Source organism: Onychostruthus taczanowskii, unplaced genomic scaffold, assembly GCF_017590055.1.
Source record: "Onychostruthus taczanowskii isolate IOZ18803 unplaced genomic scaffold, ASM1759005v1 scaffold76, whole genome shotgun sequence".
Taxonomy (NCBI): domain Eukaryota; kingdom Metazoa; phylum Chordata; class Aves; order Passeriformes; family Passeridae; genus Onychostruthus; species Onychostruthus taczanowskii.
In genome coordinates, this window is record NW_024505450.1 from 377823 (window position 1) to 404528 (window position 26706).

Here is a 26706-nt window from a genome sequence, read left to right on the forward strand (position 1 = left end):
GTAATCCCAGTGCTCTGGTTTACCTCATCAAATTTTCTCTCCTCGCGTGTCTGAGTAGAGATGAAGTGATATGGAATTGCATTCACACCTCCTTCAAGGCAGGGAGAAAAGTAGAGTGAATTTGTACCTTTTTCTCTTGGATGGAGCCATTTTTACCCAAGTCTGCAGTACCTGGGGAATAACTGCATTTAAAAAAAGGAGTTGTAAGAACAATGAAGAATTGGAAGAAAAGTTCAGCCACTGAAATGGAGGCCAACCCACTGCGAAATGTCAGGGTTTATATTTTAGTTTTCTTCCAGCAGCTGCTGCTTTTCTCTTGGATATTTTTCCCCTTCTTTTCAACAAATTCTCTTCCCTACCTCACTTGAGCCCTGGGGTTATCTCTGGGGTTTTATTAAGTGGTATTGGAGAGGAAAAATACTTGGGGACATAACACCTCCACACCCCAGACCTTTCCCCTGTATTTGCACACCAGTAGCAACAGTGGCCTAGACAGATCTCAGGAGAGGGAGAATGGAGAAAATCCTCCCTCGCTGTAGCTATTGGTGTGCAGGTAGAACTTTTTATCAAAAGTCTGGAGAATTCTGGTGATCTGCAGCAACATGCCGAGATCAGGCCTGGGTTAATGAAAGCAGTGAAACCAGCACTTAACTTCCAAATGGATTTCCATGGAGACACCTACGCAGTAAAAGTGTTTGGACTTTTTTATTCAATAAAAGTTTGAGATATAAATATTCTCCATTTGCTTAATATTTACAGTTGTAAAATATTTTAGGATAGCCTACCCGTCACCTGTCATTCAGCATCTCTATAAATGTCATGAAAACATCATTATGAAATAAAAACTTCTTATTTCCAGCCCACAAACCCTATTTCCACACACTCACAAAATCAAATCAGAGACAAAAAAGGGGAGAGAAGGAACTTGGGGGACAGGGAGGGAATACAGTACAGCAGGCGACAATGCAGTACTTGCTACACAGTAGCAAAAGAAATGGGTACAAAATTTAGTCTGCTATAATGACAAGCTTCTCAGGACATTTGTTATGGACCAGCGTTGTCCAGTGCACTTCTGAAGGACCACTTGAAATCCAAATTCATTTTCATTGTTTTCCTGCAATTCCAGGCAGCGCTTGGATTTTCGGTTCTGGATAGGACCTCCCTGTAAAGATTGGGGGAAAAAGAAAAGTGTTTTTGTTAAACACAGACTTTGTTTAGCATTGCTACTGGGGGGTAATATAAATTATAGAACATTCCAGTGTCCATCTACTGTGAAAAACTTTCCAGTTAGAGACAAGGTAAGCGCTGGATTTGGAATGAAGGTTCCTTTGCCACAGGCTGGTTTAATCTCTGATGCAGTTTGCACTAGTCTCAATTGCCTGGTTTCTATTTCAGCAAAGGGGATTTCTGGAACGGAGCTGTGTTTCTACCCATGCATTTTAACCATAATAAAGCCAAAAGCTTTCCTGCTTGCTTGAGTTCCCTGATTTTGTGGTTCTGCTGCACTTCTGAACACCAAAATAAGGCAAAAGACAGCCATGGTATGCTGCCTTAAATGATAAAATGCAAAAACTGTTTATTCCTTGAATACTGAAATGCCTTTTATAATATTTTCTTGTTAATTCTCAGTATTGATTCTATTCAATTCCCACTTTAATGGTGCCTTATTAAAGCCCTGCCTTCATTTTTGAGTTGCATCAAGGTTTAAATCACTGCTATCACACAAATAACTATAGACCTCAATTACAATTAAATTGTCATGCAGGTGACATAAATTACATTCCCCCTCTTTAAATCTGTTTTCAGTTGGTTCTTTCCTCCTCTCTCCTGTATAAGGAAGGCAACAGATAACTTGTACACATCAGTGTCTGGGAGGTTTCTTCCAAGATACATGGAAATGCACAGAGTAGAGCAATTGCACAGAAGAATGAAAGTGGCTTTCTCTAAAGGACCTTGGAGATGTGTAGAGAATTACTGGCTTAATCTGTAAATCAAAGAATGGAGTTGGTGTAGGTCAGTACACCTGAAGTACGGAAAGAGCAGAAGCACTGAAATTGCTTATATGCACGATACAAAAACCGACCACCTCATACTTTTGTTCAAGTCTGTGTTATACCTTATACCTTGCATTATAAAGTCAAAACTGGGAAGGACATTGGCATAAACTGGGCAGGACTGGGAAGGATGTTGGCATAAGCCCACAGAAAGGCTGTGTGCTGTTTCAGAGCAGGCTGCTCCCCAGACAAGGGCAGCTTGTGCCATTCAGCACAGGTTCTGCTTCATTCAGACAGGTAGCTGAGGTTCCCTCCTGTCCCACCACTACTGCTTAAGCAAGAACTTTCTCTAAGATGGGACTTCTAAAATAGCATTTTGGGCCTGGTCATTGAAATTAGGTTTGAAAGCTCCACATTTTAAATATAGCTTTGGATAAGAGGGACCATTTCTAGAATAATCCACAAAAATTCAAAACACGTGGCTCCCATAAATCCCCTGGTAGGTCTATGTGCAGCCTTGATAAAATTTCCACTGATTACTTTACTAGACAGACAGGATTGCAGAGGCATTTTAATACACCTCCATAATGAAATGCTGAGTGAACTGCATTTTCCCACTGCTGTATAACTGTTATTGACATTTGTATTAATAACAGTAGTTAAATTTGGCTGTCTGGTGAGAGCATAAACTCCAAACTATCCAAAAGCAATAACACTGCGTGACATACAAGAAATTTGAAGAAACTAGGATGAAAACTTTGTCAATCCTTTATTATATGCCATTTTTTCTCTTATCCTAGACACCCACAGTACATCCCCCTGCTCCCTGCCTCCCCCCCTCCACTAATCTCATTCCCTTGGTTACTTTGGCCTTCTAGAGATCATTGCAGTGAGGTTGATTTTTTTTCTCCAAGTTAATTTAATAAGCTCTGAACTAGTTTATTCACATGTAAAACTCTAAGGTAATGGGTATTTTCTTATTGTGAAAGGAACAGTTCTCTTTTTTCTTCTAGAATAACATGACCTTTCTATTCTTGATGAAAGCTGTGGTGTGGTTTTCCACTGGGTACCCTCAGTGTTGCATGGCACCCAGGGCCAGCTCTCTTGGCTTAAAGTGGGAATTGGGAATTACACCTTACAAGTGTTTCTGCCTAAAGCCAAAATTAAGATGAACTTCCTTGTGTTTTCAACTAATGCTGGAGGTGCTTGTGTTGCTGTTAGTTATGTAAACTAGTTTTGTATCTTTCATTTATTGGTTGTCTCTCCTCTGACTTCTGGTGCTTGAGACATTCCTGGCTCAGAACCTGCACTGGGAGCTGAGGAAAGTTTTCCTACTTTGTCTTGTTAGAAAACTAACTCAGTTTACTTGCCTGATTTCTGGACTTGGGATATAACTCTGTGCATGGTACTCTTAGGCTTCTCCTGTCATTTCTAACTTACTGGCATAAGGAGAGGAACAGAATTCCCTCTCTCCATTTGCTTGTGAAATACAGCACTTGGAGCTCTGTTAGGTAGAGGAATGAGTGGTAAGACTTAAAGACTGCCATGCAGAGCTGGAATTTTTCTGCTTAATTCCCATTTGTTTCAGTGGTTAAGGGCTTCTTTCACTTGAATGGGCACAAATGCCATGTGGATTTGGGGGTAGAAGAAGGAGGATGTTCACAGTGGAGACAACATTTTTTCCTTTTTTCTAAATTTTGTAGAGCAGACCTAGGTGTTATAGTAAATGTAATCATGAGAAACACTTTAATACAGGCAGCTACACAAACAAAGTGTAAACCATTCCTAAGGAAAAACAGAACAAGCAAGCAACCAAAAATACATATAAAGAGCCCCCTCACACTCCTTCACTTTCTGATGTGACCTTATGTGAAATCTGGCTTTTATTTAACAGAAACAAGTGAATGGGGAGATAAAAAAGCCAAGGAAGATCTTTTTGACATGAGGAAAGTGCTCTGCACTGGCTACTGAAAACCACCCTGCTGAGTGCATTGGAGCTGCTGCATGGAACATAAAAGAGACACCAAAATTAAGTAGTGGCTAATACGTGTGAATTGAGTATTGCAGAGAGGACAGATGCTTCTAGCAGGACGTGCTTTTTTTAACCACAAAAGAGAAACATCAAGGCTCAAGCCCTGTTAGGAGCTAAGCTGCTCTGCTTCTGTGCAGAGCCACTGCTTCAGCCCTCAGAGTAGGTGCATTAGATGCTTTCAGCAGGCATAGAAATTAAAGAACTGCTCTGAAGTACAGGGAGGAAGGTTTGTATGGTACTTCAAATTTCCTCTTATTTTTCTAATTAGCTGTGTTTTGTTTTTACCCTTTCATATACCCAGTCCAAGCCTGGGACAGTGGTATTGTCCTGTCAGCTCTGGGTTGCTGACAGTGCACCTAATACAGGTTGCAAAGCCTGAACCAGTGAGCTGCGCAAGGATTGAAGCACACAAACTGAGTAACTCCAGGAAAAAAATGAGCAGGCACGACTGAGGCATCAGAAGCTAACACTGTGTTTTGCTCCTCTAACTGGCTTGGCTTCCAAATTACAGCATTCCTGAATGGTTTCTGAAGTCTGCTGTCATCATTAACACTTGGAACCCTAAAGCCAAATGCAGGCAAAGGTACCCTTTAAGTTAATTATTTTTTGCCTTTTTTTAATAGTAAGCAGTTATCCAAACTTGTATAAAACTCTCATAATTGGATTTACTGCATGCTTGGCAAAAGGGTTTATTGTGTTACTACTCTTCAGGCTCAGTGAAAGCCAAGCTGCCCATCTGGGTTCCTTTCCCCATTCTAGGCAAGATCTCTACTTTCCAATTTAAAGGCAAAAATTGATAGCCTAGAGTAATGTCTTCAATCATGAAATGTTAAACATAATTCTGCAGGCTGAAACAAGAGGAATTCTGCACAATTGAATAGAATTAGGATTAAGATCACTGATGATGAGAGACAGCTCAATGGTAGAAGTCTCAAGAGGATAAATAAGCATCCAGGTCAACTATTCTGTAAAAAATAGACTGAACGTGTGAGCACTAACAGGTTTGACTGAAAACTGCATGGTTTTTGCCAAGCAAATTGAAGAAATTCCTGTGAGAGGCACAAATGTTCTCAGCTCCTGCTGGTACTCAGACACACAGAAAACTGATCGAGTGCTTCGTAGGTGTACTTTTAATGTTAACACTGTCTCAAGTCAACATCCTGGTACAGAGAGTGGAAAGCAATGCTTTTGACTTCCTTTAGAGTTATTGCACTTTCTGCATTTCTACTGCATGTAAGGGGTTTCCTTCCCAGTCTTTCACTAAAGCAGAATTTATCCAGTAATATGGCACTTAAGAACACCATTTGATGTGCCTGCAAAATCTTGCAGTACCGAGATGTGCAAAGTAATCAGACAGTTTTTGTTGAATGTTCTACGGGATCTTTTTTGGTTTACTGGGAGCAGTAGATGCACAGTTACCAAACCTGATCACCCTGTAAGACCTGGTCACTTGTAGAGAAGAGGGATGTTAAATGGGCACTGGAAGTTGTCAGCATTATGAAAATCAGACTGATGGCTATTTTGTAGGAGTTACTCTAACATAAACACTTTTCCTTTTAGAGTTTAAACCTGCTTTTTGCTCATCCTATTAAAGCTCATGTTATTCTACCTGAAAGAGAAAAAACAAACATGCTTGCCTAAACATGGATATATCAGAAAAAGGTCTTCAAAGGTTAATGAGTATATCCAGCCTCCTATCACATACACTGTATAGAGCCTTGTATTCTCTGGTCTATTAATTTTCTATTTGGACCTCAATCGGTGGCCTCAAATATTTACATGTTCACTCTGCCTTTGAGGCAGAAACTCTAATCTTTGCTGTTGCTTTGATACATTTCAATCAAAGAATTATGGTGAGGTATATGAGACAATCTGCACTTCAAACAGAACACTTTATCTCCTCGTGCATTTCCCCAGAATACTGGGGTAAATTTTCAGTGTCTGTTAGTACACCAAATTTAATCATAAAGAAAATTACTCAAATTATACAAGGCATTTTTTCCCTCTGTGTGATTCACTTCTGTATGGACGTTGAAGCAGTAAGAAAATGTTCATAGGAAGAAGGGAATAATTTATCCCATCCAGTAATTTATGCACTTTCAGTATTACCTGTTTCTTGGAAATATTGGATTATGTTATTCAGTTTAAATTTTCTGCTTTTTAGCTGTATAAAGGATATAGATATATATATATAATATAGAGGTAATTGATTAACTTCTTCTTGAATCCAAAGAAGTATGACAAATTTCCCAACTCTTTGTCTAACAGGTGTGCTGTAAGTAAAGCAGGCTCTATAACATATCTTTTGCTATTCAAATCTTTCATCAATTAACTTGAACTATTTTAATTGAATATTTCTCCCTGAAGTATATAGCTGCCCTTCCTCAAAGACATGCTTCCTAATATATTTTATATGAGTACTGTGAAAATAAGGTGCATTTAACTGCTTTTATGTATATGAAATATCATATACAGCAGGTTTATATATTAAAAATATATTGTTATCTGTTCAGCTATTTGGATCTTTATTTACAGGGCAGATAAACAAATGAGAATTTTTACAAAACTCACTTAAAATGTGAATTTATTTTTCCAATACTATACAAAACTATTTACTATGTGCAATGTAAACTTAAGTGGTATTATAATAGGGATCAGCCAAACCACTTCTTAAGGATAAAGTAGATTTTTTCCCTCCTCCTGCACTCAAGTTCTGTTGTCAGGTAGCCACCCAAGCACTTACATCCACTTGCTGGTACTCAGTGTGTCAGTATTGTGAAACATCCTATGACAAAGGGATTAAACATCATTCAACAGTTAAGACACTTCAATGTCTACATCAAAATTTTGTCTCATTCCTCTCCCAAGACATCTGCATGTTCAGGTTTTACATGATCATAAATGCTAAATTTTCATAATGCTGCACTAAATTTTTAATACTGCAGCTATGACAAACCGAATGAAGCAGCCTCATCTGTATGTCCAGAGCAGGTTTTAGTAACTAGACATCTGTGCAATAATTTTCTGTTTTGTTTACCCTAGATTGGATTGTCTGATTTGCTTACTCCCTCCAGGATGTAGAAATACACTATACTGTTAATTCAGGTATTAAAATAAAAGCAATTAAACCTGGTACAAGGAAATGCAGTTTCATTCAGAGAATGTAACTGGAATAGAAATTACAGAGATACAGCATAAAAATCAGAAATGGAACACATGGATCTATACCTATCACTAACATTTCTCCACATATATAAAAAAATTACCACAGATTTATAACAGGTTGCAGTCCTGTTAATAGCAAGATTAAGAAAATAATAACTTGAAAATAATTAAATTCAAGCCTTTACTGAGATATCAAGAAGCTCTTCAGGTTATGATAGCTGGAAATGTGTTTTACTACAGAAAATTGGGATACAAAAACAGAAGTTTTGGAGAAGAATACATTAGCCAGACTAAGATATTTTTTAGAAAGTGAACATGAATTATTACGCTATCAGCAGTGGCCAGGAAATCTTCCTGACATGCTAGAAAAACACGCAGCAACAACTCATCTAGGTGTATGATGTGATTTTTATAATTAATTATTGAACACTGTCTCAGGGGTGGGGATGGCTGTGGTAGAGTGGAAAGCAGATTACAAAGGCAATCCTTTCTCCATACATAGCAATGATAACTATGGCTAAATGCAGAATTTACAGTTGAATGCATTGTTTGGTCTTTATTTGGCAGCAAATCCAGATGATGATGTGTTATGTTGGTCTTCTGAGAGCCAGGATTACCTAGCAAGTCGTTGGTGGAAAAGGAAGAACTGGCTTGATGCTCCTCAGCTAAGGATGATGTGTGTGGTTTTTCTCACCACAGCTGTCCTGAGTAACCAGTAACAGGACTCAGAAATAAAATTGCCTTCTTGGGAACTTAAAGGAGTAAGCTGCAGAGAGGCATGTTGGTGAGGGATGATTCACAGACTGATATTTCTGATTTTATTTTCCTCATCACTAAAGGGGATGATGTCCACACTTGTCTTTTGTGTCTTCATTTGCCCTCATCTGCCTGCTTGTCCTACTTGGTAGCATTCAGAAAACTCCATATGCAGAAGCCACCACATTCCATGCTCACTGGCTACTCAGTGCTCCAACTTTGACACTCAAGTACTAAATTAGAACTTAAGATGTGTTTCTAAACTATGTCAGTTCACAGCAACAGCTACAACTGCTACATTTTATACTCCCTCTAGTAGAAGAGTTGGATCTAGGCAAATCCTGCATTTTAAACACCTCTGGAGTCGTGTGTGACTTGACCTACAGAAAATATCCAAGGTTAATGCTTTGCCCAATGTTTTCTGCAGGGTAAGTTTTCTCTAACAAAAACCCAGAATTCTTGACTTTATTTTCATTTATTGTTCCATGCAACAGCTGCTTGTGTAGTGAAACAATATCTTGATACAACCAAGAAAAAGACAAGAGTGCTGGAGACATTTGCTTTATTTGTTTTAATACTGCATTTTGTGAAAAGCCCAGAAAAGTTACCTTTTTCATTCTGAGAGTACATAAATTATTTCTGCAAACACCTCAGGCTTGATTCATCTGCTGTGATCTAGGCTTGCTTCAAGATGTTTAAAGTGTAAGACAGATAAAGGCAACAAAGATGTTTTGAAGTGTGATGGACTATTCAGATGATGGATAATTACAAAATATAGCAACATGAAAACAGGATTTTGCTTAGTAGGGGAATGAAAATTAGTGGGACCTACCTTTAAAAAAAAGCATACCTGTGAATAGCAGTGAGGAACTGGTAAACAAAGTTTCTAAGGAAAAAAGGAGTGTTAGATTTAAAATTTGCTACAACTATTGGTGATTTATAAGAGTATAGGAAACCTGTTGAATCCATTGTCTCAGACATCAATGTTCAGCGACTGACTAGATGTTTTTGATGGGCTGAGTTAATTTTAAGAGTGCTGATAACTGTTTCTAGACATGCTGAGATGATCATTCAGACAAATCAAGCCTCAATCTTCTCCAAGAGAGCAAATCAGGGGTCAGGAAGGGAATCCTCTTGGACTTACAATGAACTGCTGCCTCACAACAGAGCTCATTTTTGTGAAACAGCAAGCACTGACCATTGCCAGGGGCAGTCTTCTGGATGAGGTAATTAATCTAGTTAATTAATTTTATGATCTGTGATGCAGAAAATGTTATATTCCTAGGTTTTGTCTTCCTGTTTGGTTTTAATAAAAGTAATATCACTGTGGTACATAGAATTACAGAAGTGTTTCAGTGGCAAGAGATCTTTTAGATCATTGAGTTCAACTCTATCAGTTTCATAACCAAAGCAAACCATGTCCCTAAGTGCCACATCTACATGTCCTTTAAATATCCAGGAATGGGGACTGCATCACTTCCCTGGGCAGCCTACTCCCCTGCTTGACCACCCTTTCCTGATATCCAATCTAAACCTCTCCTGGCACAACCTGAGGCCATTTCCTCTCATCCTATCACTGAGAAAAGAGACCAACACCCACCTGGCTACACCCTCCCTTCACACAGAGCAAGGAGGCCCCCAAGAGCCTCCTTTTCTCCCGACTAAACACCCCCATCTCCCTCAGCCTCGTGCTCCAGACCTGTCAGCAGCTCTGCAGCCCTTCTCCAGACACATTCCAGCATCTCAGTGTCTGGCTGGCAGTGAGGGGTCCGCACCTGTACACACGCACATCCTGCAGCTGCAGCTCACGCCTAGGAGCACCTCACTGCCTTCCTCTTTCTCTTTTTCTCTCTACGGATGAAAATATTGCTCTGACACAGCACAGATGCATGGCTGATGTGGAGAACACAACTTCACATTGCTATTTACCAGCCTTAGCAGAGGTTACACCTAGTTACTCTTCTTCAGCCAGATAAATGAGAACTCCTTTCAGCACAACTAGAAAACCCAAGATTTTTATATTTTTCCCAGACATGTTAACAGATTTCCAAAGGTTTATGGGGGGTTTAGATGGGATTATTTGTTAGAATAACTCCCTTGGAAAACAAAAATACTGAATGACAATTTTATTTCTTTTGTGTGTGTGTTGTATTTAATTAATCTAAGTTTTTTAATCTGAATGCTTCATAAGAAGAAGGCTTAATGCATTTTAACCCAGAAACTGCATTATCATTATATGCTTATGATTAAACCAGTCTCTAGGGCCTAAGAAATAAATTGAGTGCACAGTGAAGAAAATTAGGAAATGAATTTGCACCAGTATTTCAACTGATCTGCATATTCTAACACAGGAATTTAGGCTGAGCTCCTTGGGACTCTGATCATAGTGTCTAGTTATTGAAAATGGCTTCTTCCCCACTAACCACACAAATCTGATTACAAGTGATATTGGGAAAGTAATGTCCTTGCTTCTGCAGCACAAACCTTGTTCAGTTTACACAGACAGTAATGAAAATAATCTGCTTTTTTGTCTAATATACTGAGTGTCACCACTCTTGGTTTCAGGACACCAGACTTTATGGCCTGATCATTTAATGAATAACAGTCTTTTCTTGTCAATTTTTTCAATTTCCTGATTTATCTGATTTCCAAAGGAACATTTTTCTCATCTTCTTATCTCAGACTGCAGACGATGACTTGGTAGCCAGATCTTGCTTACACATACATACTGCTTTTGTCTCCATTAGGAGTAAAGATGCAACTTCCACTGGCTCGATAGGGACAGAGTTTTGTTTTCAGCTGGGAATTTAGAAATAATAACAGCAAAACTCCTTCCATGCTTCTCACACAGCTGGGGAATGCAGAAGCCAAGCAGAGACTGGTGTGGCACTGCAAAGGAGGAGCCAAGAGCAGAGCTCAGCTCTCCTGAAACTCAGGCTGTTTACCTGGTACATGCTGGTCACCGCTCAAGTTGTAGGAGCCATTCTGGATTTGGCATGCCTGACATGACAATGCCAAGCAGTGCCTTGCAGCAGCTGTCATCTGCAGTTGTTGGATGCAGCCTATCTGGACAGCTGAAATTAGGAAGAATCATGTGCAACTCGAACAAATAATTTCTTTGTAAATAAATGTGGCATTTAAAATTAGATGCTAAAATATGCAAATAAGGTATCTGCTTTGAACGAAAAACATGGGTATGTGCTAACTTTCTTCTAAATTAATTCAGCACAAGTGTCTTTGGAGCTTAAATGTAGTTCTCAGGAGAGTAAATACTGCATAATGTGATATGCTAGAAAAAATTTGAAATGCACCCACTAAAAAGCTCGTTTTACTGCTGTATTTCACACCAACTTTTTAGCTGGCAAATTCTACACCAATTTGCAAAGATTAAAACTTTCTGCTAGAAAATTAATCCAAACAGCAAACTAAACTGATACAATGAAATTTTGGTTGCCACTAGCTACGGCAATAATTAACATGTAAATTTAGCATCAGTTAGCAATAATTGCCAAGCAAATCTAACATCAGTTGTTAAAACACAATATCGTACAGTAAGATTTCTATTCCATATTTTTGTGCATGTTTTTTGGACATACATTTTCGTATTTAAGTTGCAGTCAAGTATTCAAAATGGAGAAAGCCTGTATACATTTAGATTTTTGTACTTCTCCATTCCATTCCGCATAAATGATATTAAAATGTTTATAAGCTTGTAGTAAGACATAGTTCATAATGAATAAAAAAGAAATATTTTAATGCACCTTTTCCAAAATTCATATTGACAAAATTTATATGACAAGAATATTAAGTTACACATGTTAGGGACCAATTTACTAGAGAAAAACGCAAATTGAAACATTAACTATAGTTTTCTCATGTCTAAGCAGAACAATGGCTCAGCTTCCTCATCCTCCAGCTATAATACCTTGTGCTGTTATCCAGTTAGTTCAAATATGAAGTACAGGCAAGCTGGGGTAATATTTGATAAAAAAATCGGCAAAGAATACCTAAATATAGAAATGCTGCTGATGTACTGGACCTCTACACCAACACTGAGCCATGTGGGATTTGTGGAAGTGCTCTTTTATGTCTGAGGTTCAAAACTCCACACTTGGCAACACTGGTTACTTAAAAATCAGACTGCCTCACTAAAAATACAGGGCTAACCTAGTCTATTGGCTCATTTAATTGAATAATTAGGTTCTGTTTTTCTTTATACTTCTCCTGCAGGATCAAAGTCTGTATCTCTTTTAATGGGATCACCATCCCTTTCTGTTCTGAGCTGCCAGGCAAACAGCACTGCCTAATTACTCAGTTCTGTAGCAGTACAGCATGTCTTAAACTACAGAGACATACTGAGAGAATTTACATCCCTTGTGGTTAGAATTACCACATAAATCCAAACTCTTGCTAAATCAATGATGCTGCTTTGCCAGCCTGTGGCTCTCATAATGGAAGGATCTGATGAAGTGGATGGGGGCCACTGTTCCCTTGGACACACAGAGCTCCAGGGAGATGCATCCTTCTTGTAGCCTGGTGTCCTTGGCGAATGGATGGGATGAAACCAGGAGTGGACATTAGAACTAGGCTGCTGTATAGTGGTGTTGGGCTCTGCTTCTGCATGCTGTGTGCTCAGCAAGGGAGCATCTGAAATTGGTACAGAGATTCTCTGCTTGCTTCCCAGCCCACCAGTTTTATCTTGCTATGCAGCTGCATTCCTGCACTTCTTTGGGCTGTGGCAGTGGGTAATGCACTGCACAACCTTTATTTTCATTAGAGAAAGGGGGGGGAAAGTAATTTAAAGGCAAAAGCCTTCAGGAGGAACAAGAGGTAAATTCAGTAATTTTAAGGTCTATTCTTTCTTTATACAGCTAAACAGAAGACCTCCTTATCTATTACACAATACCTATTTAAATAAGATCTAAATCATCATATTTATCTGAGGAATACCTGTTACAACTCAGTAATTAATATGTTTGTCTCTCTTCCCTTTTCCTTCCCAAGCAATTCCTACTATGATATTTAGGAAATACATATTGTAACTAGAGCTGTCAGCAACAAATTTTATTTACAGTTTCTGGCCATAGCATAAACCTCCAAGCACTCCCTCCAAGAATTTATGCATGGGAAGACATCCTGTGGAAACCTTCAGTAGTGACTAGAATCACAGTTCTCCACACCATGCACAAGCAATGTTATCAGAAGATATGGGAAGAGCACGGAGCTGAGAGCAGGCCCTGCACATCTTCTCCTCCCATGAAGGATGTGATGAGTGTCCATCCCTACAGATGCAGATTCTTCCTACCTTTCTATGGCAAACACACTGGCAGCTGAATTACTTACATTAACTAAGTATGAAACAGCTGTAAATGATTAATCCCAAGTTTTCAGCTCGGCCTGGTGTCCTTTCTTTTGCGTCTTTTTACACAGAGCTCTCCCCCGTTGCATTTCTCACAATAGCAAAAAGTGAGAGCGTGGCTGGTCTGGTTAGAATGGAATAGTCCCATCCCTGTCCAACTAAACAGAAACAGGATAGCTCAAGATAAAGAGGAATTACAGAAAAACTTCCCCCTTTTGCCTTTGCTATGCCTCTGGAGGAGCCGTAACGAGGTATGTGAACTTTCTGACTGGTCTGCTGCCACCCAGGTGAAGTACACAGAGACAAATTTCACGTGTAGGGCAGGCAACTGACTCTGCATCAGCAACAGACCTGGGAAATCACACTGGAGACTGAGGGGCTTCTTAAAATCCCACAAATTTGAGATTTGTCCTCTGAAAAAACTGATTGCAGCACTGAGAATGTACTGCTTCTCCAGAACATCAACAAACCCAATCCTATCAGAGAACGGATGTGATGGCCACGAGCAGTGTCCACCAACACTGTCCTGAGGTGTTGGTACCCAGCTGCTCTGGCCTTCATTTCCCACAGCTTGCAGCCCCTTCTCTGCCACCTACCAGACCCTGCAGCAGCCCCAGCAGCTTCCCTGAGCACAGGGACAGTGACACTCTGCACTGGGGACAGGGACAAATGCTGCTGAGCTGGTGCTTTGTGCCAGCACTTGGTTCTTTGGGAGCTGCTGCTGCTGCCAGCGGTGTCTGCACATGCTCCTCGCCAAAACCAGCTCACAGCCTGAGGTTTTGCTTTCCTCGTGCTTCATAATGCCAAAGCAGCTTCCTTGAGACCATGGTTCAAATCATATTTTACTAAAATTCTGACCTTTTTCAACCATGTAATTCTTGCCTCTATCTTCTCTGCCTTGTCTAATTTCTGATCACTTACTGGGTTTTTTTTGCTAGAAGCTCTAACTTTGTTCTGATTAAATGAAAAAGTGGTGAGACAGACTGAACTAGGTGAGCTGTCAAACACCTAGAAAACATTCCAGCATAAAAATATTTCCAAAACAAACATTTCCCTAAGAGAAGACTTCACAAACAGCCTGAACAATACAATTCTTGAACACCACCCAGTTGATGGGAGTATTTTCTGGGCTAATTTACATAATTTGACATAATTACTGTTATAAACACTTGAAGAAGCTTTGCAAGCAAGAATGCCACCAAAGCCTACATTTTATTTGGTCTCATTGCATTTGGCAGCTGTACAAAACTCTGGAGCATGGAAATGTGCTCAGATAGATCCTGATTATACACATACTACAAGCTTTGAATGCTCAATGCAAGTTTCTGTACAGGACAAAGATACCAGAGGTAGTGATTCCCTCCAAGTGCCTGCCCATCAAACCAGAATTTTGTCCACAAAGTAGCAGTGGACATCTGGCTGCCTGACTCCAAGTGCCTGCAACTGAAGATAGCCAGGGAATTTAAAATTTTAAAAACAAAGTAAAAGATAAAAAAAGAAATCAAGTTTGATATATATGCACAAGCATATATATATATGATCTAAAAGATGTGACTTAATAATTAATTAAATAGTTCTTTAATAGATCTACAGAAGCAAGGAGCCCCCTAACTGACGATAACCCCATCTTCTACTTTAGTCATGTGGAATTCACTCATCATTACACAGTACAAAGGAGGAGGAGAGTGTTACCTGAAGGATATATTTTTTAAGAAGCTGTACAGTTTTCTATCAACCAGACTGCTGTCCATCTCCCACCACAGACTTTTGTGAGGCCTCTCAGATTATAGTGTTTCCTCATTCAAACTAATTTACCATAAATGTCTGTAAAGCAGGGAAAATGCAGATTTTTGTGCTGGTCAGGGAAATATAGTTCGATTGGTTTATCCTACTTTGGGTGGTCAGTCTGTTTCCTGTTCCTTTCTGAGACAATTCCCCACTTGCCCTGCTGTATTTTTACTTACCTATACAATCAGACATTCCCATGGAATGGCTCAAGAACCAGAGAAGTCAAAGCATAGCTGCAGCTAAAGGCAAGTGCTACAAAAGGCTACAACTGGCATCTACATTTTAATTAACAGCTGACAAATTTCAAGACAATATAAGCATCAGCAGGGTATTCACAGTAGTCTTGCTCACTGCACATATGGAAAAGAAATATCAGAGCTTTAAAAAAGTAATAAAAAGAGTCTTTTTAGAGAGAACTTCCAAGACAGTCACACAAATACATCTTTTCACCAGACTAAATGGGTGCACTTCAAGTGGAGTTCATCAGTTGATCTTGGCAAGCCCTGATTACATTCATTAACTTTCTTCTAACTTACAGAATGTACCCCGTTGAGCAATAATGACATTTTAATTGTATTGGGTATTAGAAAAATCCTTTTTGAACAGAAAACTTTTAATTATTTTGTCTCTTAATTTATCATGAAGAAACAACTAATTAGCTTTCACTTCTCTCAGGGAGGTGTTCCTTTGCAGAAGGAAGAGTCAAGTTTACCAGTGCTGCACCTTTCTTGAGAGATTGCAGCTGGAACATGGAATTGCAACAATCCTAATACTGCTAAATCCCATTTTTAAAGATTTTAATAGCTAAATTATCAAGGCCTTCTACTGCTGCCCCCCACCCTCAAAGTAAGATCTGACATAATCAGTATTATGAAATAGCAGTAGTATCCTGGAGTAGAAACCATTAATTGTCACCAAAACTTTGGGGTATACAGTGCAATCACTGCATAGGTGGGCCATGCTAAAATGTTACTGAAATACTTTTCTATTTTAATTATACTTTTTAGACATAATATAAAAAAATCAAATGCAGAGATGGATACAGTGAGGCTCCCCTCTTGAAAAGACTAGTGTTAAAATTTGTGAGAAGATATAATTAAAACTTTGCCCTTGAGTGGCCAATTTAGGGGTTTAAGATCTGTTGCTTGAGAGTTACCTCCTAGAGACCTAGACAACTTTCAAGAATAAATACAAAATAAGCTAATACTATGCTTTACTGATTAATGTCCAGATGCTTTCTGCACCAAGACTGATACTAACTGTATTACAAATGTCCTAAAGTATACGGATAATGGCTACTAAAGAAATTAATGAGTTGACAGAAAAGACATTTGCAAATCCACGCGGATGTTATAGAAAAATTAAATGCAGGAAAAGAAATTGCTTTTAATGGTGAGCCTCAGCCTGTGGGTTGGAGTACCCAACTAGATTTGGTGACTCAAAACTGCAGAGGAGCAACTGTGATACCAGGCAAACTCACACTAGCTATGACATCTGCCCCAGAAGCTATATCATGCATGTTTTTTAGAAAGTAATGTAATTTCATTTCATTGGTTCACCAGCATGCCAGCACCTGACATGGCAAAGTTCCACTGTGTTAAACTTACCTTAGCAAAAACTCATCTTTCTTAGAAAAACAGAATTTGACTGTCTTTGGCTTCCAGCCATTGGAACGTGTTTTGTCTTCAGGGTAACCTATACCCCTCTGTGGAAACACTGAGGTGCCTTGAGTTACCCTGCCATTTCCTCTTAGCTAAACCAGAGTGATCTTCCTAAGTGGTATGCAGCAGAGCATCTTTTCTAGCCCCAGAACTTTTGTGGCTTCTTTACTCTCCCTTATGTTTCTAAAGCAGTTATGAATGTGGACACCAGGCCTGGCCTTAGTGTCCTGTGAGCATTCTCATCACCATGAAAGCACCTCAGCCTTTCCTTGAGCCTCTTTCTGCATCTCTCACACTCATGTGTAAAAGCATGAGCCTTGTTAAAAAAGAAACTGCAGAAAAAGCTCATTATGAGGCTGTTATTACCAATGATCCACTACCACCATTTCTGAGTAGCTACTTCTAAAAAAAAAAAAAAAAACCCAAAACCAGATTTTTGTTCCTCATTCCTAAATAGGCTACTTTGCATTTGACTCCACTGAAATAACCTTTTTTCCCCCTCCATAACAGTACTCTGCCTTAGAAACAAGTTATTCATGGTGAACTCAGAAAATAGAATACAAGTCTTGTACCCTACTGAGGTAGCTGACAAAACTAAGCACCAGCTTCCTGGCTCTGTGCAAAGAAAGCCAGGATAAACCTGGTTCTGTTCTGCTAAAAAACAGATTACTCACACTTCAACACAGAAACAGAGATTTAAAACTTTCTGAAATGGCTGCTGGGTAAGAATTACCTGAGTAAACTGCCAGTAAAGCTTCATTCTCTTGGCTTTGGCATAATTGCATTCAATGAGCCTGGGCCTGCTGTTCACATCCACCAGGCATCTGTTGTCATCATCGTCGATCGTGGGGCTCAGAACACCCACGTGGAGCTGCTGACTGCTTGTGTAATAAACATTCTGCAACAGGAAGCACAAACAGGATTTGTGGCCTCTACACAGAAGCAGCACTTTCACCCAAAAGCTAATGGCAAAGATAAATATGCTGAATAGCAGTAGGCTGACCCCATAGTGGCTTTTAAATTGTTTCCTTTCATGCAGAAAGCAACACAATATTTTAAAAGTTGGTCTAAATTAACAATTAATTGCTTAAATAATGGTTAAGTATTTAAGAGCAAATATGCAAATACAACTGATTACTGTCTCATCATGTGACTTTTTACTTCTGTTTTCTATGGTCATACTGAGGGTCTTCAAAGAAGAAGATACACACCCTGGGATTGGCTTGAATATGGTCATCAGCTCTGATTAGACTATTTCATCTGAGGATAACACCTCACTGGAGAGGTAAAAAAGAGAACAGCAGCACAGGAGTTCAGAGCATCTCAGTCTTTTATAAGATAGATAGAAAGATAAATTAAGGTTTTCTGCAAACAAATGCTAAAACCCACACTTGAAGCAGCTACTGTATAGAAAAAAAAAAAAAGTTGTTAGCAACTGGTGACAGACACAGGCATGAGAGAAAACAGAATGGCCATGTTTCCAGGCATTCATTCTCATTTTACTTTTTATATGTCAACACACACAGATACAAGAGACAAGGAAAAGGGACAGACACTGGCTGCTCCATATTTCTAGAAAAGAAGGGCCCTCAAAGGCCTCAGGGATTACACCTGGGACCAAAGACATGAGTTTACTGTTATACAAATTCTTTATACTCTGTTTGACTGCAAAGATATGTGGAAGGTTTCTCCAGAAGAAAGAAAAAGAAGGGGAGGGATGGAGGGGATATGTCCTCTTTCAGACTGGCAGGTTACGTGTAAGCCCAGGAAGGTAACACAGGAAGGTATGCCAGGATTGCCTAATCACAAATAGAATTTATTTTGCTAAAATCAGACCTTTTTCTTGGAAGGACCATGAGAAAGATGAAATGGAAACATCACGCTGTAGCTGTTAAGTCTTTGATAACTCAGTGGTGGCAGAGTCACAGACAAGGGAGGACAGAAGCACCAAATTAATGTCCCTGTCATTTGCTGTAGGTATTCTATTTGTCTGCAACAAAAGAGAAACTGGAAATTGTGCTGGGTGTATTTGGGAATCTTTTTGGTGCCCAGATTTTCCTGGTATTTGTTCATTGTTGGTGTTGTAAATTGTTTTATGCGTGAGTGTTCTCATTTGTGAAAACTCTGGTAAAATAGGAGAGAAAGCAGAACAAGCCACATCTGGTGAAATATTTTGGAGCTTCATGTAATAAATAAATAAATAAATAACTGGAATGCTGGAAGCAGTCAGTGCAGGGATTGAATACAATCACAACAAATGGTGGTGTTTTGGGCAAGACTGCATCCCTTTTACCCTCCTGTAATGCTGCCAGGGCAGATGTAACCTGCCAGAGCTGCATTAAAGTTAATTAAGTTACCATTAATGGTTTAGACTAATCCAAGGTTTTGCCCCCTTAATGAAGTTTTATTGTTTTCACCCCACAGAAACAGTAACAAGCCTGAGCTGGCTGAAGTGAGGTGAGTGAAAGTTTTAAGAGGTTGAACAGAGAAAAGTTGAATAGTTCAGTCATGCCCTGCAGATGGAGAACAGGGTAACAAAAGGAACTGGCAGAGCACATTTCCAGAATGGATGGTTATGATTGAAGTAAGGATTGAAGTAAACTGTAAGAATTATAACAAGATCACTCTGCATCCACAACTCAGGTCATTAACATTCCTGCAAACAAAACTGATGCCTTAGAAAACCAATAAACCTTTAGAATGCACTTTCTAGACAGGTCAAGAGCAACTATTTTAGACATGCATATGAACTATTTAGATGATTTTTTTTTGAGAGACTGAGGTCGTTACAGAGCAAGGCTATAAGATCAAGATGATTATAAAAGGGGATTGTTAGGACACCCTACAGATGACCTTTTTGTTGCAGCTCGTTTACCTCTTACCTGAAATTACTACTAGAAAACACAAAGGGAACTTGTCAGTTATTTAAATTTTTAACTAATAGGAAGGGATATCTCATTTCAGCACGTTGTCACTACAGAAAACATGATACAAGAAAATAAAGGGGGTTGCATTTTTTTTTTCCTTAATGATACGTATCAGTCACTGGAAACAAATGAGCAGGCTTGGCTGTAACTGAGACATTCTATGCATTATGACTGAGGTTTGCACAAAGAAAGGAGTGTGCCTGCAAACCCTCGTGGCTGAGCTGTTTTTATCAGCTCACACACCTCAGCCTTTTGCAGCATGGCCCGAAGGCTGCAGGTAATCATTTCACCTTCTGGAGGGACAGAGCAAACTGAGTTCACACTACAGCTCTACCAGCTTCTCCTGGTGTCAGTGCAGCAATGATTCAGCCTGAGCCTCTTTCTGGCCAGAAGCAGAACAATCAAACACAGATTTAATTAGCAGGTTGCTAATTAAGAGAGCCTACCTGCTAATATAACTTCGTTTTTCATGGTGGGCTAGTTAGAAAAAGAGGTGAGAAATCCTGAATTCTCACCTAGCATTGGGAAAGGCACCTTTCAGCTCGGTAAGTGGCATGTAAAAATAAGCTCAAACTAAAACAGAACGTGGTAGGGTGGCAGCCTGTCCAGCAAGGCTCTTCCAAGATGTTGCTTTGCTTATCCAGTAACGTGGACACTATTTAACTGGTCTATGTATCATTACAAACATTTTAGCCTCTCAAACAATAAATCCATTTCTTATTTCACTTCAGAAATGAAAACGTTGCACAACTTTGCAGCTTGACTGCTGTGTTTTTCTACTGAAGGAATCAAATCAAAACCACACAACCTCTAAAAATTCAATATGAGCAGCATGTTAGCCAACAGGGAGGTACTGGTTTGTGTTGCACTTGGCCAGAAAACTTTTCTTAAAACCCACCAACAGCCCCTGGTTCCTCTCCCACGCCCTGAGAATTAACCAGCCCCTGTACTGAGAGAACACAATAATAACTCTGTTGGGATGAGGGGAGTAGATCCATTTGGTAAAAGAGAATTAACTATTATAGATTACTGTTCTAGTCTGAAACCTAGAGCTACTAAACATGAAACCATGGTAAAGCCTCCCTTTAAACAATTACATATATTAAAAATACTTTAATTGCTTTCATAGAAGACCTTCCTGTTTCTATTTGCTTACTTGCATTTTCCAAAATACTTTTTAAAGTTTTCTGTTTTGTTTTGGGGTTTTGTTTGGTTTTTTTTGGGGGGGTTTTGTTTTGTATTGTTTTGTTTGGGGTTTTTTACTTAAGGATGGTACACAAATTAGTTGTCTGGAGCAGGCTGTAGGAGATTACCTGAGTTACATGAACTGAATTACCCTCTCAAAATGTACATGTTAGCTATGCACACTATGCATTTTTATTGAACATCTTTTAAATTGACCTTCAGGTAAAGTATGGCCTTACAGATTAAAACCATGCTTTAACATCCTGTAGCCATATAAACACACAGCTTGCACTTGTGATTTAAACAAGCTGTTAAATACATCCTCCTTCTTAAGGAGGATGCTTTTAAGAAGCATCAACAAGCACACAAGCTGTTTTGCAGTGCACTTTAGCACAAAATGGACAATTGAGGCACTCTTGTTTAAAACACTTGAAAAGATACAGGTGAAATGCATTTCACTAGCCCATTTGCTCCAGTATTGCAAACATCACCATCAACCAACACAACAGGACAGAAATTCTGCAGTAATTCAGGGCAGTGATTTGTTGAACAACCACTCCAGTACTGTCCTAGAAGTCCAAATGACTGAACACTAAATATGAACTGCTAAATTGCTGGGGTAACTTTGAAAATTTTACTTGGAACTTGGACTTTCCATTTGAGCTACAACAGCAAATGTCACAGCAGTGCTTGTTCAAGGGACTACACCTTAGACAAAAATTTATTTCATTCCACTGAAGTCAAGACACTTGCTGTATGCTGATTTACAGCATTCATTCTAAGTTCCTTAGCAAAACAAGCACACATTTTCACATCACCATCAAACACATACTCCTGGAGGAGCTACTGAATTTCCACAGGAAGAATCCTGCTTGAATATTGGTACCAAAGCACCAGGTAACCAACTCCCTTTGTCTGTAACAAAATAAGCCTCCTTACATTTCATTAGTCTGTTCTAGCCCACAGCATTTTACCATCTTGTTTCTTCACTACGGCAGCACTGATGTACAACTGTGTCTCCTGGGCACCTGGCAGGGAGCACTTCTGTGCAGGGAATTAGTTAGGTTTGACAAAAGGCCCTTACCTTCTCAAAAAGTGAAGCTGCAAGGATTCAGCATTACTGTCAGTGAGACACTCTGCAAAAACCTGGGCACGATTCGTGACCCACAAACTCTCAGAGTCAGTGTGAGCTCTGAGCCTTTGGCACTGCCAGCAGGTGGGTGAGTGCCGTGCTTACAGGGACAGGCTGTCTCTGGAGGCTGCCACGGGCTGCCCGCTTTCCTTGCAGGTCCAGCTGCATCCAGGGACCTCAGGAAACATCCCCTGGAAGCCTGGGGCTCGCAGCGGACTACAGTGATGGGAAAGAAATTCTCCAAAATAAAACCCTGCGTTATCAATCTAAAGGTTTGCAGCAAGCAAATGAATAAAGTAACAGAGGTTTCCTACCTGGGTCTGAAGAGAAGCACATTGGTTGCCTTCAAAGCATGACAGGGGTGTCTGCCACAAGGCTTCTGTCCTGGTCTCTGTTGTGTTCTCAAAGACCAGCCTCATAACTAAACTCTTCATAATTAATCATCCTCCAGACTGTAAAATGCGGGGATTTCTTGTAAATTGTTTCCAGTATTTTTAATATCTACTGAAAACCTGGCTTGCAAATACCCTTCTATCTCTAAACTGGCAGCTTCAACTGAAGGACTGTAGCTTTCTTGAATTAGTCTGTAGCTTTCTTGAATTTATTTTAACTAGAAGTGTCCTATCTAAAGCCATCACTTCATTTCCGTTTGCTCTACCCAATAATCTCTCTGTCTATTCACATTAAGACAAGCAAACTGAGACTGATATCACACAATTGAAACTAATAAAATGGTTCCCCAAATCCTCATATGAGGTGAAAGTGTGAGGTTTAGTCAAGGCATACTTATTTTTCTTAAACCATTTATCTTTTTTTCTTAAGAAAAACATTTATTTGTCCTGAAAAAAGATATCCAAAGGATGAGAACCTGAATGAGTGGTAGTTGAGAACTGCATAGGATTCTCAGGAAATCATCATAAAGACTAGGAACTATTAGAGAAAATTAGGTGTTTTAAATGTTCTCCACATGTGCATTTCAGGTGAACTAGTTTGCTCAATGTTATTTTTTTCTATTTAATATTCTAAGCTTAACATTTTCTAAAAGTTTGCTTGGCTATCAAGAAAGCTTGCAATATTGCAATGAAAACAAAAGCTGTATTCAGTACTGCTACTCAGACCAACTCAAGAAGTAAGGAGAAGCAGCCTCACCTATTATTTGTCATTGCACCAAGCCACACTCTTGCTCAGTTTTGGGGAAGGCCAGGACTCCCCTCTCTCCTGATGCAATCTCATGTAGCAAATTAGCAGGGAAGAGAAAATGGAGAGTTTATGCTTGCAGTCACAATCTCCCCTAAATCTCAGTGGTTACACTCAGAACAAAGGATCTTTTGGCCCTTCTATTCCACCCATCTCCTCTGAGACAAATTCTACTTTCACCTGTAATCTTGAAATCACTTGCACAGCCCTGTCACTGCTGGAGAGTTCATCCTCTGCTCAGCCAGTGCTCCCTGAAAAGTCCTGCACAGCACACACAGGTGCCAGGGGGCAAGGAGGGAAGCACAGCACAACGCAGAGCTGAGCAAGAAGGCTCAAAATGAGAAAATAAGAGTTAGTGATTTATAAAGGGTTAGAGCTGAGATAATGTACATGGAACCTAGCACGTGCATGTGGAATACTCCTTTGCTGATATGAAAGATCTATTACAAGTTTTGGTTGCTTCTGTTTCACACAGGGGGATGATGCTAAGCATGGGCCACAGAATTTCCTCCGGTACTTCAGCTCTGGCCCAGCCTGGCCAGACAGAGCCAGACCAAAAGGCTGGGACAGACCTCACTGGTACAGATCAGCCACTCAGTCAGGGCCTGCCAAACTGAAAGGTGCTGCTGCTCTTTCTGAAAATCACCAACTTGACTGCCTTGGCAGGTTTCCTGTAGGGCTGGAAGGATAATTTTGGAGCAACACACTCAGATATCGCGTGCTGTGTTGCGCTGGCACAGTGCAGAACACACCTAAATCTGCCATGGGAGAAATGAAACCCAAGGTAATTCACCCAACATATTTTTGCCCAGTGAAAACACCTACACAAGATAAAATCTGCGCAACCCCCCCATGATGCTGTAGAGTACAGGGGAGGATAAATGAGCTCTGCTTACTTGGACACAAATGCACAACTTTGGCCTTTTCAATGATGTCATGCAGAACTTCTGTCCTTGAAGTTTGCCCTAAAAGGTCAAATTGTGATTCCCATTGCAATTAACACTGAAATTCCACTGACTTTAAGTGCGATGGGATTTTTGGCTCCAAGTTTGTTATTAAAGTTTGAAAAGCCACCAGACTTCATAAAGACTTCAGAGCTGAAGTGGGTTGCCAGTTGCAGTAAATTATTCATAGGAGCTGGTTTATCATGTAGCAAAAAATTACACTTAGATGTTCAACTTAACACAAGATGATTATCTGAAGGATAAATTGCCAACTCCCCACTGTAAGTTTAGAGCAATACATACCAATTTTCAGGCTGAAAGCCATTTGTAATCCTTATGGCAATGTTCCCAGATGAAATCACGCTGGAGACTGGTACATGTCTTTGCATTTATAATGAGCAAACTTAATGCTCACCACCAGCAGTATTTATTTGCTACTCTGCCTTTGGCATAATAACTGAGGGATAAGAAGCCTGATTCACCACTGCTTTATTCCATCTTTGAACCACATTTTTTTCCAAACGAATCCATGAAGTCATTTATTGTCAGGATTAATATATTAACATACTAGGTCCAAAGTCTCACAGCAGATTCATATTTGACTGTAACTCCAGCTAAGGAGCAGTCTGGTGGATTCCAGTAAATCCAGACCTAGCTCCCATTGCCTTTACTTCGCTGTTTGTTTTGTTCCTGGTTCCTATTCTGGCATTTCTTCCTACATAAATACATCAGAAAGAAAGAGCTTTCCAACCCTGATAAGAAAATGCCCAACAGAATCCAAGCTCATTCTGAGCACCACAAATATACACATCAGTAAGATAAAAATCAAGTGTTTTCCCATCTACTATTAATGTAGGAAGTGGCAGAGGAGAGAGGCTGTGCTGTCCTATAGCAACAGCATCTCTGTGTCTTGGGCTGCCCTAAAACACTGATGAGGAAGGAAGTACATGAGAAATGGGCTGAGAATTATAGAAAGTTACCCCTAAGCCACAGGTCAACCCTCAGAAGATTCACGCTGGTTTTGGAGCCAGGTTTTCAGCCTGATGATTCAACTTTAAAACCATTGTGATGATACTTTATCCAAGTTGAGGGTCAATTAACTATGAATCTTGCCTTAGTGAAGAGCTGACAAACAGCTCTGGTATACCAAGTGTAGCAACACCTTAACTTACATTTTAATTGTATTAAAGGGATATTCACTATTTCACTTCAATGCTCAGATTTTTATCTACTGAATTAAGGCATCAGCATACTGATTATGTGACCTACTTGCTCTTCTTCATGTCCATGCACTAATTAAGACCTGAGCAACAATATTTGATAGTAATAAAACCAAGGTGCTCAGAAACTTTAAATAATACAGTGTGGTGCTAGAAATACATGCTTAAAGGCACATGTTAACATTTTGATAGAAAATAGACAGGTACTAAAAGTCAGACCTTTTCTTTTTAATTTAAATTCATGAACTCATATTGCAGTGGAATACCTAATTCTGATGTTGCCTACTTTGGTATTCTGCTTTGGTTTTATTTTAAACAAGCAAACAAAAATTCTATTACTTAAGCTCCACTTTTTAAATTGAATAAAGCTGTCAATCATGGGTTTTATATATGCTCTTAGTATTTACTGCCATAGTTCTCCTAATTCTGGTAAGCACAGAATTAACAGGAACTGGATAAATTAAAATTGTACTTGATTTGGTTCCTAATGTTTCTCTGGGTTTTGCTCTTTTCTCTGCACAAGATCTCTACATCTCTTCCATAAGAAAAAAAAAAGGCAGCAAAAAATTCAGAACCATTCTGGCATCTGTGTGCTGCTTTTTTAAAAGCATGTTGTCTTATGGCTCCTGTGACTTGCACCTATCTGCAGTTTCCTTCACCCTTTCCCACTAATCTCTCTTTAACCTCCACCGTTTTCTTTGTGGATTCCTAAAGAATCCCATGTCTTTCTTATCCTGTTTTCTTTTCCTTCAACACATACTTCCCTTCAAACAAACAGCCTTTATTTCCATATGCTGATGCACTGGTCCATCCTTTAAAGCAGAGCTGACTTCTAGGCTAATTAAAATCCAAGCTAGTACACTGCCATCTGTGTATAAGCATTTGGTAGCTCAGCATCAATAACTTTAAAAGCAGATTTTTTTACCTTTTCATAGCTAGACCTCCAGATTAGAATGGGCACAGTCATGTTCAGATAATCGTGTGTTTATATAATGCATATCTTCACCTTGAACCTCTTCCCAATCATCAAATCTTGCCATGAGCCTATTTTTCCTGCAATAAAATACAACTTTTCCACTTAAAGTTGACCCTTGCTGGTTTCCTCACTGATGTCAAGATTCATACCCACTTCAAATCCCTCCTGAATGCTTCTAAATTTCATTTTTCAGGCTACTTTTCCGGAAGGCCATATCTTTCCTCTGGTTCTGTTTTCCACACTGCTTAAACTTGCTTGTCTTCATTTTCAGAGCCCTTCTGAACCCTTCTCATGTTACTGATCAGCCAAGCGAGTATCACTAGCGTATCATCCAGCTCCTAATTGCCAGCCTTCACTGTTCTCTGCCCAT

General features: G+C 39.5%; 1 protein-coding gene across 2 annotated transcripts in view; it reads right to left on the bottom strand.

Moving 5' to 3' along the window:
• Positions 1–689: 689 nt before the first annotated feature.
• The window catches only part of GALNT18 (polypeptide N-acetylgalactosaminyltransferase 18), a 210774-nt gene continuing 184757 nt past the window's right edge, over positions 690–26706 (bottom strand). Inside the window, exons 11-12 of one of the 2 annotated variants that reach the window (XM_041423271.1) lie at positions 17489–17653; positions 690–1162 (exon numbers count right to left, since the gene is read on the bottom strand). In XM_041423271.1, coding sequence (XP_041279205.1) covers positions 1016–1162; positions 17489–17653 — 312 coding nt within the window. In that variant the 3' untranslated portion in view covers positions 690–1015. The remainder of the gene's footprint in view (positions 1163–17488; positions 17654–26706) is intronic. The other variant, XM_041423272.1, reaches the window with a different exon arrangement.